At 54.3% G+C, this 18,305-nt stretch overlaps 1 protein-coding gene across 1 annotated transcript in view; it reads right to left on the reverse strand.

Annotated features, from left to right (window-relative positions):
• LOC119434973 (transmembrane protein KIAA1109) overlaps positions 1-18,305 on the reverse strand; it is a 51,982-nt gene that overhangs the window by 22,690 nt on the left and 10,987 nt on the right. Inside the window, exon 3 of the mRNA XM_037701966.2 lies at positions 8,521-8,826. Coding sequence (XP_037557894.2) covers positions 8,521-8,826 — 306 coding nt within the window. The remainder of the gene's footprint in view (positions 1-8,520; positions 8,827-18,305) is intronic.

Genomic DNA, 18,305 nt, shown 5'->3' on the forward strand with positions numbered 1-18,305 from the left:
AGCCTGGTTAGACCTTTACGAGCTACATCGAAGATGTCATCGCTCTCTGCAAACGCGTCGATGCATCCATGACTGACGGCACAAAAATCAAGCATATACTGAAGGGCATCGACGAGGACGCGTTTCAGATGCTCATTTCAAAGAGCCCCTCTACTGTTGCCCAAGTAATTGAACTCTGCCAAAGCTATGACGAGCTTTGCCGTCAACGCCTCCTCACCTGCCTTCCTGTTCCCCATCAGGAATCGTTATCCGGCTTGACCTCTCCTTTTCACGATTCCAACCTCCTCTTGCAGATCAAGGCTTTCGTCCGGGAAGAAGCTGCTTGCCAGCTCTCCCTTATCTCCAACCCGCCGGAGTCCAGTTCGTCCCATAGTCCGACCCTACGACACGTTATAGAAGAGCAAGTGTCTGAGGTCCTTCCTCTGGAGCGGGCGCCTCAACTCACCGCCCCACTGACTTACGCCGACGCTGTCGCACGACCACGCCCACCGACGTTCCGGGCTCCGCCTCCGATGCCTAGCCCTGTTTTTACCTCCACGCCACCATGCCCTCCAGTCCATCGAGCAATTAATCCCTGGCGCACAGCGGACAATCGGCCCATCTGCTATTCGTGTGGTATTCCCGGACACGTTGCACGCTTGTGCCGCCGCCGTCCACTTCACCCACGTGACGACCCCACGCAGCAGCGTACGACCATCCGTTGTCTTACGCTCCAGACCGCGATTTACCTCTTCCCCGCCCTAGCCTTCGCCCAGTTTCTGACCGCCGTTCTCCTTCTCCTCGTCGTCACTCGCTCTCCCCGATGCGTCGACGTCCCTCTACCGCTGACACGGAAAACTAAGCGGCGCAGTTCCCGAGGCAAGAACTGCGTCATCGTCGCAACGCTCAAGCCCTCTTCTTTCGCCGCCCAACGTTATTGATGTCGCTGTTGAAGGTGTCTCTATGCTTACCCTCATTGACACAGGTGCCGCCATATCTGTGATTGCCGAAAAACTATGCCGCTCAATACGAAAAGTCTAGACGCCTTTCTTCGGTCCATTACTCCGCGTGGCCACAGCACAGCACGTCCGCCGGTGGCTGCGTGCACCGCCAGACTTGAAATTCAAGGAGTGCTCTACATCGTCGAGTTCGTTGTTCTTCCCCACTGTTCCCACAATATTATTTTAGGTTGGGATTTTCTCTCTCGTCACCAAGCTGTCATTGATTGCTCCCGTGCAGAAGTCGCCTTCTCGTCGCTTGGCCTGTTCTGGCACCTGTATCCTGTTCCGTTGCCTCCGACTCTACCGTAGTCTTCACACCTTCCACTGCTTTCGTTTGTCGCCACATCTCACCGCTTCCAACCGCGCTGCTTGGCCTTCAAGCAGGTGCGACTCACCTTCCTGTCTACAACCACTTCCCATTCCCAATTATGTTGCTTCGCGGTGAATCTCTCGGCACCGTGGAGCCTTACGACACCATTACCGCGTTGGAACTTCCTTCTGGATCGTCCGAGGTCAACACCTCTCCGGCAGTCCCGTACCTGCCACATCACCTGAAGACGTTTTCAGCCACGTCATTGACAACGCCTTAAACCCCAAGCAGCGCCATGACCTCCTCCGTCTCCTCGACAAATTTCGCCCTGCTTTGACAGCCATAGCACTTCTCTGGGTCGAACAACGACTGTATGCCACTGGATTGACACCGGTGCTCACTCACCGCTACGGCAGCGACCATACCGCGTATCTTCGATAGAACGACGCGTCATTGATGAGCAAGTAGGTTAAATGCTCAAGCGTGCTGTCGTTGAACCATCCGACAGTCCATGGGCATCGCCAGTTGTTTTAGTTAAAAAGAAGGATGGCTCGATCCGCTTTTGCGTGGACTACCGTCGCCTAAACAAAATAACCCGAAAGGATGTTTATCCATTGCCACGGATCGATGACGCCTTACACTGCTTACAAGGTGCAGAGTTCTTTTCCTCCCTCGATCTACGCTCTGGTTATTGGCAGGTGCCTATGGCTGCAGACGATAAGCCTAAAACAGCTTTCATCACACCAGATGGCTTATACGAATTTCGTGTGATGCCATTCGGCCTTTGCAACGCACCCGCGACTTTTGAGCAGATGATGGATACTATTCTTCGAGGCCTCAAATGGAACACGTGCTTGTGTTATTTGGATGATGTAGTAGTGTTTGCACCAGATTTTCCTACTCACCTCAATCGCTTGGAGCAGGTTTTACGCTGTCTCAGTGACGCTGGCCTCCAACTCAACCTGAAAAAATGCCACTTTGGGGCACGCCAGCTGACAATTCTCGGACATGTCGTGTCGAAGGATGGCGTTCTTCCCGATGCCGCAAAGCTCCGTGCTGTTACAGAATTCCCAAGGCCAACATCTCTAAAAGACTTGCGTAGTTTCATTGGCCTCTGCTCGTACTTCCGCCGCATCATTCGAAATTTCGCTTCGATTATGGGACGGCTGACAGAGCTACTTAAGGGAGACCCCAATTTTTCCGTGTGGTCCCTGGCTTGCGACGAGGCCTTCACGACGCTACGTCGCCTGCTTACAACCACCACCGATACTGCGCCATTTCGATCCAACTGCTCCAACGGAAATCCATACGGATGCTAGCGGCGTTGGTCTTGGCGCTGTGCTCGCCCAGTGGAAGCCCGGCTACCAAGAATATGTTGTTGCTTACGCGAGCCGCACTCTTACGAAAGCTGAAGCGAATTATTCAGTCACGGAAAAAGAATGTCTAGCGATCATCTGGGCCATTACAAAATTTCGTCCATACCTGTACGGCCGGTCCTTCGATGTTGTCGCTGACCACGCACTTTGCTGGTTGTCGTCCCTCTAGGATCCCTGCGGCCGCCTAACCCGGTGGGTGCTGAGGCTCCAAGAGAACGACATCCGGGTTGTCTACCGCTCAGGCAAGAAGCACGCCGATGCCGATGCTCTTTCGCGCTCACCTGTCCACACCGACATTGTCAGTGTCTCCGTCCTAGACGACCCACTTCCCCCATTCGCTTCTGTCGACATGGCTTTGGAGCAGCGCAAGGACTCCTGGATTTCATCTTGATAGATTACATCTCTGATTCACCTGAACGCCCACCATCCCGAGCACTACGCCGGCAAGCTTCGCACTTCGCCATCCGTGACGGCATCGTCCATCGCCGTAACTACAGTTCCGATGGCCGCAAATGGCTGCTTGTAATACCCCGGCAGCTCCGCACTGATGTATGCGCCGCTTTCCACGCCAACCCTCAGTGTGCACACGCTGGTCTCTTCAAGACCTACACCAGACTACGTCATAGGTTTCATTGGCGCGGTATGTACACATTTGCGCAAAAGTACATTCGCTCTTGCACAGAATGTCAACGCCGCAAGCCTGATCCTTGCCGCTTTCTGGACCAATGCAACCTTTGCCGTGCCCTTCACGACCCTTTGACCGGGTTGGAATAGACCTATACGGGCCTCTGCCATACACAGCTGCTGGCAATCGCTGGGTCATTGCAGCTATAGACCACCTCACGAGGTATGCCGAAACGGCCGCTCTACCCGCCGCGACGTTGCCTCTTTCCTGCTTCAACTGTTCGTTCTACATCACGGCGCTCCCCGCGAACTACTGAGCGACCGAGGCCGCGTATTTCTCGCCGATGTCCTTCATGAACTTCTCACTGAATGCCGCATTATTCATCGCTCTACCACCGCATATCACCCGCAAACAAATGGATTGACAGAACGCTTTAACCGAACTCTTGGCGACATGCTTTCGATGTATGTCGCCTCCAACCACACCAACTGGGACCTCATCCTTCCCTATGTCACGTACGCCTACAATACACCCCAGGTAACGACAGGCTTTTCTCCCTTCTTTATTTTATATGGCCAAGAACCGTCCTTTCCCCATTGACATTATTCTTCCTTACCGTGGCGACTTATCAGAGGGTACACCGGTTTCCAAAGCCGCCCGGTATGCAGAAGAATGTCGGCAACTAGCTCGCTCCCTTTCAACGCAAGAACATGTGCTACAGAAATTTCGTCATGACGACGGGAGCCCCCACACCCAGTTTTCGCCTGACGCTCTCGTTTGGTTGTGGGTGCCTCCTACTTCGACACCAGGTGTCTCCTCCAAGTTTGTATCCCGATACCATGGACCCTACCGGGTTCTGCAGCAAACTTCTTCGATGAACTACGTCATCGAACCTCTGACGCTCCTACAGACCTGCGTCGCCGAGGCCGCGAAACTGTCCACATCGATCGGCTCAAGCCGTATCACGAGCCCTTTGTCCTCATGACGCCTTAGGCCTCCTGTGCGGCTCCGTCTTCAGCGAGGGGGGAAGATGTAAGGAAGAAGTGCGTCCGGAGCCGGATCGCCAGCGCTACTGAAGTGGGGCTCGGGCTCGACGCTGTTCCTGGTGCGCTGGCTAACCTACGCTGCTGTGTCTTCCTGTCAGCGTCCTTCGCGTCATCCACAGCCGTGCTAGACTTCCTTGTCATAGTTTGCACTACTGTGTTGTCGTTCCTTTGTCCCAAGAGCATGTGTGAGACCCCACATCTGGCGCCCAACGTGGGGCCTCTTGCGACATCGGACGATAATTTTGATTTTTGCTCGGTTCGAGACAACTTTTGTTTGAACTGAAGCATATTCCTAGCGTGGATCTTGATCGCTAGCATCGGCGGCGAGCTTTCTTGAGCAAAGCGACGGTTGCTGTAGCGTGTTTGAACTTTTCAACATGCTAAGCCTTTTCGCGAGTGTTTTGAAGTACACTCGTGGGTACGAGAGCCACCTGGTCTGCATCCTGGTCTGCATCCTGGTCTGCATCCTGGGAGAGCGAGGCCTAGCAACCGCAGAGCATTGGCAAGCCTGAAGCGAGTGAGTACGTAAGCCTCGTGGGTGGTCCGAATTTCGTATGTAAATAGCTCTTCTATATCTTTGACTTCAGAAGTCGCGGCTCAGGGAGCCGGGTGACAGCGGGCCACGGGTGCCGCTACATGCTGTCTGGTATTGCGGCCTGGCACCGGGCGCTCTGACACCGCGTCTGGGACGGTGGGCGCCGTCAACTCGGATGCTGTGTGCACCGAGCGGGGTAGGACCATCTAACAGAGCTAACGTCTTCTCGCGGCTGCCTGTTCTTGTGCCTATTTTAGGTGGTGTTTTGGATGCCCGTTGTGTCAGGGTAGCGACACATTAGGCCTAAGGCTTTACAAAGCTGCCTGTCGCACGTTGAGGGACACAACCTGGTGGACCGTGGTGTTGAGGTGTCGCACATTGCTTCTCTCATTAGTTCGCCTCGCACGAATTGAAATTACTCATTCGACACAAGAAAGTAAGCTTTGTTCACGTGAACCTAGCATCTGAAATGCTGCCCGAAATATTTTGCTAGCCGAATTTAACATCGTACAACGTGGGCGAAGCGTATGCCGAATTCCTCTCCTCTCCCTTGCACACTACTTTAGTGTTGTCGAGTGCGTTGAGTTTCCTGTCACCTGCACATCAGCGCTGCTGCCCCGGACTACAATCGAGATACCCTAAGCGATGCAGATGCCTGTGGCTAGTTCGGCGCGCGCAGCGATTTCGGCGGCCGCCTGTGTCTGGCTCGCTACCCTGTGCGGCTGGGAAAAGAGCTGGCAGTCACCAGTGCCTCTCGCCGGCAGGGCGCGTCGGCACGAACGACACTTGCTCGTGCCGACTTCTGCGTTTCTGTTTCCGGAGTCCTGGGCTGGAGTCACGCCACTGAATCTACAGAGGTGGTGCTGTGACCAACGGATGCCAGCGGTGAACCCCAGAGACAATGTCGGCTCGCATGTTGTGGATAACGTGTGTGGACATTTCCTCGACGCGGCCACTGTCACATGTACTAACTTTTGTTCGCGATGCGCGCGTTGATAGACCGTGTGACATGTTTTGCCGAAGTATGTGTAGTGATTTAAGGTTTGGGGGATGTGGGGATGCGCGACTCTCATGCGTCTCCTGTAATCCGGCTTCTCCGTGTGGCTAAGCGTGGGGAGCACACGCTGCCACCTTCTCCCGCGGGCGCTCGCCCGTCGCTTGCGAACGGAGCGCACGCGGCGGATCGGGCGGACATCTCGTGCGCGACAACGCGCGCGGGAGCCGAGCGGACACGGGAGAAGTGCACTTTGCCCTCTCCCGGTTCTCGCTCGCCTCTCGCGACGCGCGCGCCCGCGCGGGAAGAGGGAAAGTATCCGGCGGGCGAGGAGGACACTCCCCTCGCGTAAAGGTAAAAAGATAAAAGAGCGCGACCGAGAGACCCCCGGGGCTCTCTGACTCGCTGGACCTAACTGCCCGGACGGATTTTACCTGCTGAAAGCCGTGAGTGACCTCGTTGGCGTGACTACCACACGCGACGAGCAAGCCTTTTTATTAGTTGTTATACAGAGCGGACTTCCCTCTGCAAGTGTTTTATTGCTGACAGCAATAAACGTTGTTGAGTTGACTCGCTTGTTGCCTTATTCGCCCGAACCCTGCGTAGCTGCGATTACACGCGCTACGGGTTGGGGAAGACCCCCACAAGCGCCGGCGGCGGTCATAGTGGTTTACGGCGCATTGCGAGAGATGGCGCGAGTGTCGCGATGCCAATGCCACCGAACGGCGGGGTGATTTGGGAGAAAAAGGTGGAAGGCGCTCACTCTTTGGCTTGGGATCGGCGACCAACACGCATGAACGCATTGCGGTGCGCCGGCCCGCTTCACGGGACTGTCTCGTGAGGCTAAGAGCAGGACACCGGTATGGACGAATACAGATCGTTCGAACGTGCCACCGTTCGTGTGACCGTACACGTGAACGACTAGGCGATGGTGTCACAGCATGGGGTGAACATATTCGCTCGCTATCGGGTCGCGGTGAGTCGGACTTCCTTGATTTGTGGCGCGCCCATGTGAATGTTCTATCGGTAGTAATTCGGATAGTGTGTATTAGTGTATGAAAGGTGCAATAATTAAATGCCTTTTTGATTGTTTGCACTACTCTGTAGTCGTTCCTTTGTCCCAAGAGCATGTGTGAGACCCTACACAATAAACTATTTGCAAGTGACGCTCTTTCCTGTCCTGATTGTTTTTTGTTTTTGTTTTTTCCGTCCCTGGTTGCGTCTAAACACTACGGAATAAGTAAGGCAGCCATTGGATTCACAGCCAAGTTTGCCTCTCGACGCACAGGGCCATCTAAATTGACTGCACACATTGGACGCAATGCCTACAGACTCAGAGACCTGGCTATAGGGAAACAGAAAGGCCTCGCTAATGGAGACCAGCTGATCCTTTATCACGTGATCATGTGCCTTGGAAGCCCTCTTCACAGGATAAAAGGTGGGGAGCGGGGGGGGGGGGGGGAGCGTGATCTGTGAGGGTACCGGGCTAACGCCAGGTGGGTAGAGTCACAGGCACGAGATGGTAGGCAACCGTGTACAGTAGCAGGACGGGACAGTAGGCAACGGTGTGTGGCGAGCGGGGGAACAAGGAAGGCGCGTGCGCGGTCGACATGCGGGGAGCGCATGACAGTGAATAGTGAGTGAAGTAATCGACAGAGCAAGCCGCGTGCAGTTCGGCGGGATGGAACGCAGACTGCGTGTGTGTGTGTGCGCCGAGGATTTTTTCCTGAAATAAAGAATGTACTTGACACCCTTTCCCAATGAAGTTTTACTTTTACTCTCGTGTAACATTCCTTCATAGCTTTAGCGTCGAAGAAAAAGAATATGGAGTGCTTCTGAAAGCTCCAATAATACAGAACCTGGCGCAAGAAATCGTTATTCAGTTACACTCAGCGCATCTTGTCCTTGACAAATACAAGCAGCACTAGTGACAGACCAAATGAAATACAGTAGAGCCTTGTTGATATGATCCCATTTAGTATCATTTTCGGACGGCAACATTCGTGATCACAAACACAAAAATTTACCCAACGCAGTAACGGCTCTTTTTTTTACCGGTGAATATATTCCCGGGTCCTGCTAGATACCATGTGAACATGAAAAGGTGCAAGGCACGTGCTATCGAGAGCAGTAGGTGCCAAGTGCCAAGTAGGTGACAAGTGATAACATGCGAACTACAATACGCCAATCTGAACACCTATCTAACAAACATTTCCAAAGCTTTGCATCTATGTTAACCATGAAACTTACCCTCCTTACTCAATTCTAACTCACCACTGTATCTAGCACGCATCCAATTTTGATGGGTTCAATGTAAGAAAATAAAAGTGCACCTCAATGAAATGTGCCCCCAATTTATAAAAGGATATGAGAAAAATAATTTTATTGCGTAGTTGTTAGCGGGCACACAACATTTAGTAACAACCTAGCAGAGTGTGGTGTTAAATGTGAAGTGTTCTACAGACCCAGCACTGCATCTAAGGTTTACCCAATGAAACAAACTATCCAGGTTTTAAAAAGATGCCTTCGTCAATGGCATTAATTTCAGGTGGTGCAGAAACATGAAAATTCACAGTACATACCAAGAATTTCAAGTTCTCGCGAGGCATTGAAAGCTCAAAACAGGTAATTTATGCATTCATTCTCCAGCTTACCTTGACCAGTTGGCCCAGAGCCAGGCTGAGGTCCACCTGGCCTTTCCCAAACAGTTTCATGGCTGTGACCGCACGCGAGGCATTCTGCACCCTGTTGGAGAGCTGCAGGTCGAGGGTGCCAGTCTCAAGGCGCACAGCACTAGCTGTGGGGGTCGTCGCAGTAAGCCGGATGCCCCGCAGTCGCAGCTGCAGGGAGAATAGCAGCTGGCCGCCACCCAAAGCACTGCTGCTGCTGCTGCCACCGCCACCCTCCCAGAGGCGCAGTGGCCGTGTGCCAGACATCTTCTGCACAACCTCATTCACCTCCTGTGTTGCGGAAATGTGACGAGCTAAAGCGCATTCCGAATGTGGGTATGTGTTTTGGGCAAAAGCTAGGTTCGGCCGATCTTAAGCTGGCCAGCCAAATGTCGATCCAGTGTGACCACACCAATTGTATCTATCTTCACTGCCAAGCTGGTGCATGCTGGTGACAGCAGAAACTGAGTCTTATACCTTCATCAGTTCACATGCCATGTATCGACCATGTATCGGTGAACAGGCTGTTCAGAGTTCACATAAATTATTAATTGGTGGCTTGAGATGCTGATACATGTCATCACTCTTTTGCTTATTTTGCATAAACCCACTCCTGATATCATTTTCACCAATATTGAAGGGTATCAGATATAACTATTAGGAGTGTGCAAATACCGAATAGTAGATTTCGAGTCAAATATAATCGAAAAAAGAAAAAAAAAAACACAAGGTATACCAAATCGAATATCGGAAAATTTATTACAAAGTTTAATGCCTTGCAAAACTTGGGGAAGAAAACATGATGCTGCACATGCCCAGGAATATCCTAGCATTGCATAACAAGAATGTAGAAACCTATCAGTAATTTAGGTAAATAGACATCCAAGATATAAATACGTACAGTACGGTCTACTCTTATTAAAGGAAACTCCAAATTAGATGTTAGCACTGATTACAGATCAGTTCTAGTACATGAAGACCTGGAAAATATTTTTTTAATCAATAGAATGTTGAATAGAATCAAGTGCAATTTTCTCTTCAAGCTAAAGGATTAGTAATGCTTTGTTGTACTGAATACCGATGACGATCTCAATTTAATAGTGGACCTGTACTTATGCCAATCTTTTACTGCTTAGAAAGCTTTGCTTTCCAGTTTCCCTCCACAATACAAAAGGCCTTTCTCATCTTTGCAGCGGGTGGGTTATCTTAAGGCCAATCTGCGTGACAGACGAAAGCACGGACCTTGCATAGCCATTGTGGTGCTGTGCCGGTCGACAGCTGTTGATGCCAATGGTAAAGAGCAGGTAACTTTTCATTGTTGGTTTTAGTGTCATTTGTCACCTGTCAAAGGTTCTGTAATTGGAGGGGCCATGGCTCATTCACTTGAGACCGATGCGCGTCTAAGAGCGGCATCGGGATCAAGACGCCGTCATACAGTGTGTCACAAAGATGGTGGTCGAGAACAATATTTTTGCCATCCCGTACAACTGCTTTCGATTGCGAGTAGGTTTGTCAGCTTTCTGAGTGTTGCACGGTTGCTGCGAATAGATGACATGAGCTCACGTCATCGTCATTTTAATCGTTTTGATTGGTCCCGTTGACCTGGATGGAGATCGGATAGGTAACGATAGAGGTCCCATGCCGCGGGAAGGCCGTGCATGTCAGGGCACCAACCACGGACATGTTCCTCCCCAAATACACCCGAATATTTGAAAAACCGAATAGTATATATTTGATTTGTGAATCGAATTATTACAATGTTCACTATTAGGGGCGAAGCACCTTAGGGCCGAGCCTTGTCCCCCCTCGTCGTCGTCGTCCGTAGCTCTGGTTTGCATGGAGTCCGCTAGGGGCGCTGCGGTGCACAAGGGCATTTATTCCAAGAACTTACAACAACTTACAACAGCGGCGGACAAACCTCCGCCGCCTAGGTTTGTGAGTGGTGGAGCTGGCTAACACTCCCAGGGTTAATTCTAGTTGTAAGACATAAATACCTCAGAAAGTGGATAGGAAAACGGCACCGCGGTACCTCAATGGTGAAAGCATCGCACGTGTAATGCGAAGACATGGGTCCATTCCCCACGTACGGCCAGTTGTTTTTTCATCCATTTTCATTTTCATTAATTTATAATTTTTTTAATTCAGTTAGTAAGTACAAGTAATTTCCCCTATGTTGTCCTTGGGGTCACTGTTTGTTGGCTTTTTATGATATCTCTTCAGCCATGGATTATATCGGTCGCTTCTGATAACAGCGCGCCCGCTATGGATGAAAAGGCGAGAGTGGCAGCTCAACTGCAAGCGGAGTCGAGGGCACGCAAAGCTGCTGCAGCACGGCGACGCTGACATGTCGACCCGGAGCTGAGGGCTCGCAAAGCTGCAGCAGTACGGCAACGCCGGCAAGCGGACCCGGAGCTGAGCTCGCGAAGCTCGCGCTTGAACCAAGCATTGGCGCCACTAACCTCAGGTTGAGAACGCTTCCGGAGTTTTGCCGCCGCTTCCCGTGCTCTCACACCCTCTGGGTCCGCTTGCCGCGCTTGAACCGAGCATCGGCGCCACCAACCTCAGGTAGAGAACGCTTCCGGCGTTTTGCCGCCGCTTCCCGCGCTCTCGCCGTTTCCCCGCTCTCGCCGTTTCCCGCGCTCTCGCCGCTTCCCGCGCTCTCGCCACTTCCCGCGCTCTCGCCGCCTCTGGGTCCGCTTGCCAGCGTCAGGGCGATTCACGGTTACCCGAATGATCCCCTGGTGCTTCGCCCACTCATCATCATTCACTTCGTGGATATGCGGTGTTTTTTGATTCGAAATTGAATATTCGAGTAATCGCACACTCAGACAATACATTTCTTCCATCAGCGCACACCATTAGCAGATTGTTACTACTCACAGAATGCGTTGTATTGAATGGGTGCAGGCTACAGGTGTCACAGCAGAGACGATTACAGTTCTTAACTCGGCCATGCCAGAGTTAGGTGGAGCTCTGGCGCCGAAACATTTTTTGAGGGGCTCTGTGGAACCACTATTTCTGTTAGACCTTGTGAGTTCTTGGTGTCTCACAGGAGACCAACCACCGCGGGTTCGAGCTTAGCGAGCCACAGGGCCATGTCAGCCGTCGCCTCCAGCACCGCTCGCGCGCGAGCTCAGAGGCCGCAAGGGGCTACCGAGCGACGCACGCCAAAAACACAGTAAAGCCCTGAGTTGACGGAAACACTTTACTGAAACCGTCGGCACCAGCACTGCACAAACGCCCGCAGCGGGGAGCCAAAGGGTCCCGCACCAGGGCGAAAATACAATAACAGGGCCTATAGCACGTCGCGGCGAGAGCACAGGCTCAAGCTGGGACACGCCGCTAGGAAAAGTCCCGGCGGCTATGCTACTTGCTCTGGCGATAACCAATGGGTCAACTCGCGAGAGCTCGGGCAAATATCCTTCGGCTTAGGCTTTCGGGAAGTGCGGCACGGCGAGGTACGACCTCCCGCGAGCACTAATGGCACCGCTCGTCGGCTTAGCGTCGGGAAAGGATCAGCACAAAGTACGCGCTCCCCGCACGGGCAAAGGCACCGTGCGCGAGCTCCAGTCCTAGTCACAAAGGTGTCGGCGCGAGAGGAAAGCATGAACGTACCGTGCGCCGGTCCCGGAGAGAAGAGCCTGCCACGCTCCGCCGCTAGCAGCCGAAAAACGCGGCCGCGTGACGTCAGCGCCCCGCCCTCACCGCCAACCGCCACGTGCGCATCGCCACCGCGGGAACCGGTTAGGCGGCGCGGGCGGCGAATAAGGCGAGCGGGGAACGGTGGCGAGGATGGCAGAGCAGGCGAAGCGCGCGCAATCATGCCGGCGCAACCCTCAATCCCCACATCCTCCTCTCCTTAAATGCCCCCCTACCAGCCTGGCGAAACAGCTAGTAGGGGCTTATGCTTCAAAGACAATTGAGTCTTTCATGCACAAGCTAAATGCTAACCTCAGCCCAGCAAGTACTCTTAACACACTGCGTTCCGACATATAAAACAAAACACTTTCATGCAATAAAAAAAAATGGTAGAGCACAAAACGTTACTGCGAAGAGAAGAGGGGAAAAAAAAACTAGCACTCTCTGTCCCACCCCCCCAACAAAAGGGGGTGAAACAAAAGAAACGGCAAGAAAACTAGTTCGAGTACGCCGGAGAAGAACGGAGGTCTTTATGTACGTCTTTCTCCCCTTCCTACAACAAGTCCCCCAGTTCCGTCATTAGTAGGCTCACGTGGGTGGTGGGGTCGTGGGCCGGTGCGCTCGTGTCTTCTTTAGGCCCGGGCGGTCCAGCCATGAGGGCCGCAAAATCCGCGCTCTCCCTCAGCCGTTGGCGGCACAGGGCCGCGAGGTCCGCGTCTGGTAGAGGTGACGGTTGGCGTCTCTGCGGGGCGCTCACCCCACGCGCCTTCTCCGCGGCCTCCCTTGTGCGCCACGTGTAAGGCCCCGGTGAAATGGCTTTTGAAGTACACCGTGGCACGGCACAAGGCACAAAACGCCACGTCGGGCGGAGCAGGCATCTGTGCTCCCCGAGCCGCCCGATCCATCTCGGCGATCGTGCGGCCCCGGAATGGCCAAGGCACCCGGTCCAGTGACAACTCCCGGCCAACGCGTCGCTGTGTCTTCCATGGTGCCTCGGTCGAGAAGCATCGCGGTGGCTCCTGGTCTGCCTGGCTCGTCCAGGTGGTCATTGTCCGGTGCGTGACCCGTGGTCGCGGTCGTGGGGTAACCGTGGATGGAGCCGGCCGCATGGGCAATCCCATGCGCTCGGTGCGCCACGTGTCTCTCCTCGGGCGGCCATGTTCGGTGGATCTGGAGATGGCTGATTGCTTCGTTGAAATCATCCTGTCGTGTGCGGATGCACGTAGTGGTTGACCGCATCATCGGTTCCCCTGCCGGCTTGTCCCCGTCAACACACCGCGTCATATGCCCGCGCACCAATGGCCGAACGCGTCTCCCAACCCGCGCACCCCCGTCACTGCATGCGCACCTTGTGGTTGGTCGTTACCGCGTAACACACACACGCACACAAGTCGCGTCGATCGTCACCCGCGCACCGACGAATGACAGGGCTACTGACCCTCACCTCCCCGCTCCTCGCCAAAAAAACACAAAAGCGACGACGAGCGCAGAGAGAAACAAAAAAAAAACGAGAGACAGAGAGAACGAGAAAAAAAATGCTGTTCGCCTACTTACAAGGGAAAAAAAAAAAAACGTTATGAATCAAACTATAAGGCTTTACACGCGAAAATTAAACACACTTTCAAAAAAAAATAAAAACATAAATACGCTCAGCGTGCGTCTTTAAAAAAAGGGGGGAAAAATGCACACTGTTAAAACACTACATACACACTTGCAATACGCTGCGCTGGGACTAGCTTCTTTTCGTGCACTGGGCGCAAAGAAGCTAGCCCACTGAGGCTACGCATTTTACTGAGGGCCTTCAGTTCAATTCGCGAAATCACACAGGTGACCGCTTCCTCAGATTGTACCGGTGAGTGGTCCGAATGCGGTCCGTTGCTCCGGGTGTGCCCCGTTGCTTGCGTGCAATGCCACTGGGCACTGGCGCAAGCTCGTCGGACCGTGACGCAAAGGCCTTCAGGTCGGCGATATGGGCACGGCTGAGTTTTCCCGAAGAGGGATCCTTCAGCAAAACGCGAGTGGAGACCAAACTTTCTCCACTCGGTAAGGACCAAGCCACTTAAGAGCGAGCGAGGCTGAGAACCCCTTGGTCGCATCGCTAAGAGCGTGGTTGCGCTTCAGGACGAGATCACCTACCTTAAATGAAAGATGGCGATGCTTCCGGTCGTATTGAGCCTTCTGCTGGGCCCTGGCCGACGCCAAACTCTGCCTTGCTCTACAGAGAGCCCAACAAAGCCTGTCCCGAAGTGCTGAAGCGTAAGCAGAACAGTCTGCCGGCGCTTCCTTGTCCCCGAGCTGGCATTGCATGACACTGGTCACCGGATTAGCCAACTCCCTTCCAAAATTGATAAATGCGGGAGAGAAACTAGTTAAGCGATTCTCGGAGGTTCGGACTGCGAACGCGAGCTCACTCAAGTGGTCTGCCCAATCCTTTTGACGTTCGGCAAAGGCCGCTAACATTGGTTTAAGAGTTCTATTGAGTCTCTCCGTCAAATTGGACTGGGGATGGTAGGGCGAAGTGGTGCAGTGATTAATTCCCAGGGAACGGCACGTAGCACCAAACACCCGAGCGGTGAAATGGGACGCGTTGTCCGTAATCAGTCTTTTCGGAAAGCCGAACCGACAAAACACTTCCTGTAGCCTTTCCAGCACCGCTCGCGCAGTCACTTTACGAAGCGGAAACAGTTCCACCCATTTAGAAAAATGATCAACGACTACCATCAGGTGTGTGAACCCCTGCTTACTCCTGGGGAAAGGCCCCATAAGATCGCAGGTGGCCACTTGCCACGGACGCTCACTGTCGATTGGTTTCATCAGCCCGGGCGGCTTGCCACCCCTTGATTTCACCATTTGACAGACATGGCAGGAATGGCAATAGCAAAAATGTCACGCTTTATGCCAGGCCAGGTCACAGTTTGGCTTAGTTTCGCAAAAACTTTAGAGCCACTCAAATGACCGGCCAAGGGTTCGTCATGAGAACATCGCAACAGTGCGCTTCTCAGACTTTTGGGGATAACCACCTTAAACGGGTCCACAGCGTCATCATCGGCGGCTATGTATTTCAGCAGGAGCCCATCATGATCCAGCAAATATAAATCCGCGGGGGACTCAGCGACACACACTGTTTCCGGCCCCCCTGCGCCCGCCGCACTACCAGCAGCGTCTCGGCGCTCCGTCTCCCTGAGACCGTCGCTCACTCCGCGACAAAACGGATCAATTTGCTGGGCCTTCAGTAGCTCTTGCCTGCTGAAAGCGATTCCAATTCTCCCAAAGGGGAGGTTGGTCTCGTCCCCACTCAGGACTACAGCCATCGGCATCATGGGTTCGCTTTCGAGAAGCTCCCCCGCACACATGCTTTCCTGCGCGCTGCTTGCCTGGAGCGCGGAGAAACAGGTTTGCCCGCTTGCGGACTCGCCTCTCTCTCCGCTCGTTTCGCCCCCGACGCTAGCTGGCGCTAAGGCACCGGCAGCGGCTGTTGCACCTGGAGAAAAGTTCTGGGTGGACAATGGGGCACGAGATAGCGCGTCAGCTACCACGTTAGTGCTCCCCTTTCGATACTGCACAGAAAAGTCATAATGCTGTATCAGGAGAGCCCAGCGCGCCAGCCGGCCCGCAGGCTCACGGAGCCGCATCAGCCAGCTTAGTGCACTGTGGTCCGTTTGCACTACGAATTTCGTACCATCAAGGTAGACATCGAATTTACGTAGTGCAAACACGATAGCGAGGCACTCCTTCTCCGTCAGGGAATAATTCCTCTCAGCCGGTATCAAGGAGCGGCTGGCAAAGGCCAGCGGCTGCAACACGCCATCGTATTCCTGTAGGAGGACTGCTCCTAAACCCAGATCGCTCGCGTCGGTCTGGACAACGAACGGTCTGGTCAGGTCGGGGAGTCTGAGCTGCGCTGTCTCCGCAATGGCGCTAGACAGTTGGCGAAAAGCCTGCTGCTGCTCAGGTCCCCATTGCCACTCGGCCGACTTACCCAAGAGCTTGCTCAAGGGCGCCTGCACTCGGGCACAGGACGGGATGAACGACCGGTAAAAGTTGGCCATTCCCAAAAAGCGGCGAAGGCCACGTACGTCCTTGGGCGCGGGGAAATCAAGGATTGCCCGAAGTTTCTCCCGGTCCGGCTCAATGGAGCCTTCGCCCAGCGTAAACCCCAGTAACTGAACTCGGGTTTGCGCTAGTTGGGCTTTCGCAGGATTCAAAGTCAACCCGGCGGCCCGCACCCTCTCGAGCACATCGGCAACATGGGCAGAGTGTTCTTCGAAGGTTCGTGAGTAAATCACGATGTCGTCGAGGTAGCACATGCAGTATGACCACTTTGCTTCCCCGAGGACGCGGTCCATCAGTCTCTGAAAGGTCGCAGGACCGTTGCATAGACCAAAGGGCATACGAGTAAACTCAAACAACCCTCTGTGGGACGTGAACGCGGTCTTGGACCGGTCACGCGCATCCATCCGGACCTGTAGGTACCCTTTCGAGGCATCAAACGTAGTGAAGTACCTCGCACTGCCCAGGGTTCCTACAATGGAGCTAATCGTAGGAAGCGGATAGGCATCCTTACGAGTCACTCCGTTCAGACGGCGGTAGTCTACGCACAGGCGATGACTGCCATCTTTCTTAGGCACCAACACAATTGGAGATGCCCAGGCGCTGTACGAGCGGCGGATAATGTCGGCCGATAGCATCTCGTCCAGCAAACCATCAATCACCTGCCTCTTGGCAAGACTGACGGGCCTGGGGTTACACTTCAAAGGAAGCGCGTCACCAGTTTCAATCGCGTGGCTCGCCAAATCGGTACAGCCCGGTTGATCGGTGAAAAGGTCTGCGTTGTCGCGTAACAGTGCCGACAAACGAGCCTTCTGTGCATCATCCAAATGAGCCGCACAGGCGGACAGAGGATGTGGTGCCTCTTCGTGCCGTGTCGTTCTATCCCACTGGGGATTGTGAGTCGACAAGCGCATAGCGCAGGGGCTTGCCCCCGAATTCTGCACGCGACACGGTTCGTGCCGTGCCTCTCGATCCCAAAGGGGACCATGAGCGGGCGAGCGCGAAGCTCGGGGGCTTGCCCCCGAACTCGGCGCGCGACACGATTCCGACGCCCCATCTGCACAGGCAGAATCGGACGCCGGCGGGCTGATGAACGGCTTTAGCGACGTGAACTGACCGTCGCGATAGCCGCCATTCGCAATGTCCACAACGATCCCAGTTTTAAGGAGAAACTCCCGGCCGAGAATCACAGGAACACTGAGCCCTGGGAGATGAACGAAACGCGTGCGTCTCATTCGCTCTCCCCACCTGACAGTCAGCCCTGCGGCGCCAGCCGAATGGGCCACGCCTTTCGCAAGATTGAATGTCGTTCGGCAGTCCCGCAAGCGCACTGCGTGCTTTTGCAAGTGGGACAAAACCTGTTCGCCGAACAACGAAGCGCTTGCGCCCGTGTCCAGCAGTGCCGAAAATTCGCGGCCGGCAATGGTCACCGGAATAAACGGCGCGTGCGCACCAGCAACAAAACCTGCTCGGTACGCCGAGGGAACAAGCAAAGGTTCGGTCACTCGTGCCTTCACGAGCGACCTGCTATCCCGTTTCCCGACCTCACAGGAGACCAGGGCGCGGTGCAATCCCTTGCAATGTGCCCTCGTTGTTGGCAGCGAAAACAGCGTACTCCGCCGCGGTATCTTTCCCGAGGCGGAGCAGCCTCAGCTCCCTGCCGGGGTCGGCTCGCCGCTTGATAACGAGCGTTTCCCTCCGCGATGCGCTGGGTCGAAAAGCGTCCCTGCGCATGCGTTTCGGTCGGTGGCGCAGCACAGGCTGCCCGTCTATCGTGCGTGTAGGGATCGAGAGCGCGCGCGCTCAGCTCCCAAACACACGCGCTTGCAGCCGCAAAGGCAGCTTGGCCGGGTTGTTGCCGTTGGGGAAAGGGCTCAGGCCCTCTCCACGCAGCTCGGCTCAAGGGCCTCGCTGGCGGGCGGCGGTGGGCGATAGGCGCGCGCGGCGATAATGTCACCTTGAATGCGCTTTGCCTCGGCGGCTAATTCCTCCAGATTTCGGAAGCGGCCGCCGCGCAGGTACGCCGAAAAGGTCGGATGTGCCTGCCTGATCACCCGTTCGACGCGTTCCTCGTTCGAAGC

Source organism: Dermacentor silvarum, unplaced genomic scaffold, assembly GCF_013339745.2.
Source record: "Dermacentor silvarum isolate Dsil-2018 unplaced genomic scaffold, BIME_Dsil_1.4 Seq357, whole genome shotgun sequence".
In the NCBI taxonomy this organism is placed as follows: Eukaryota; Metazoa; Arthropoda; class Arachnida; order Ixodida; family Ixodidae; genus Dermacentor; species Dermacentor silvarum.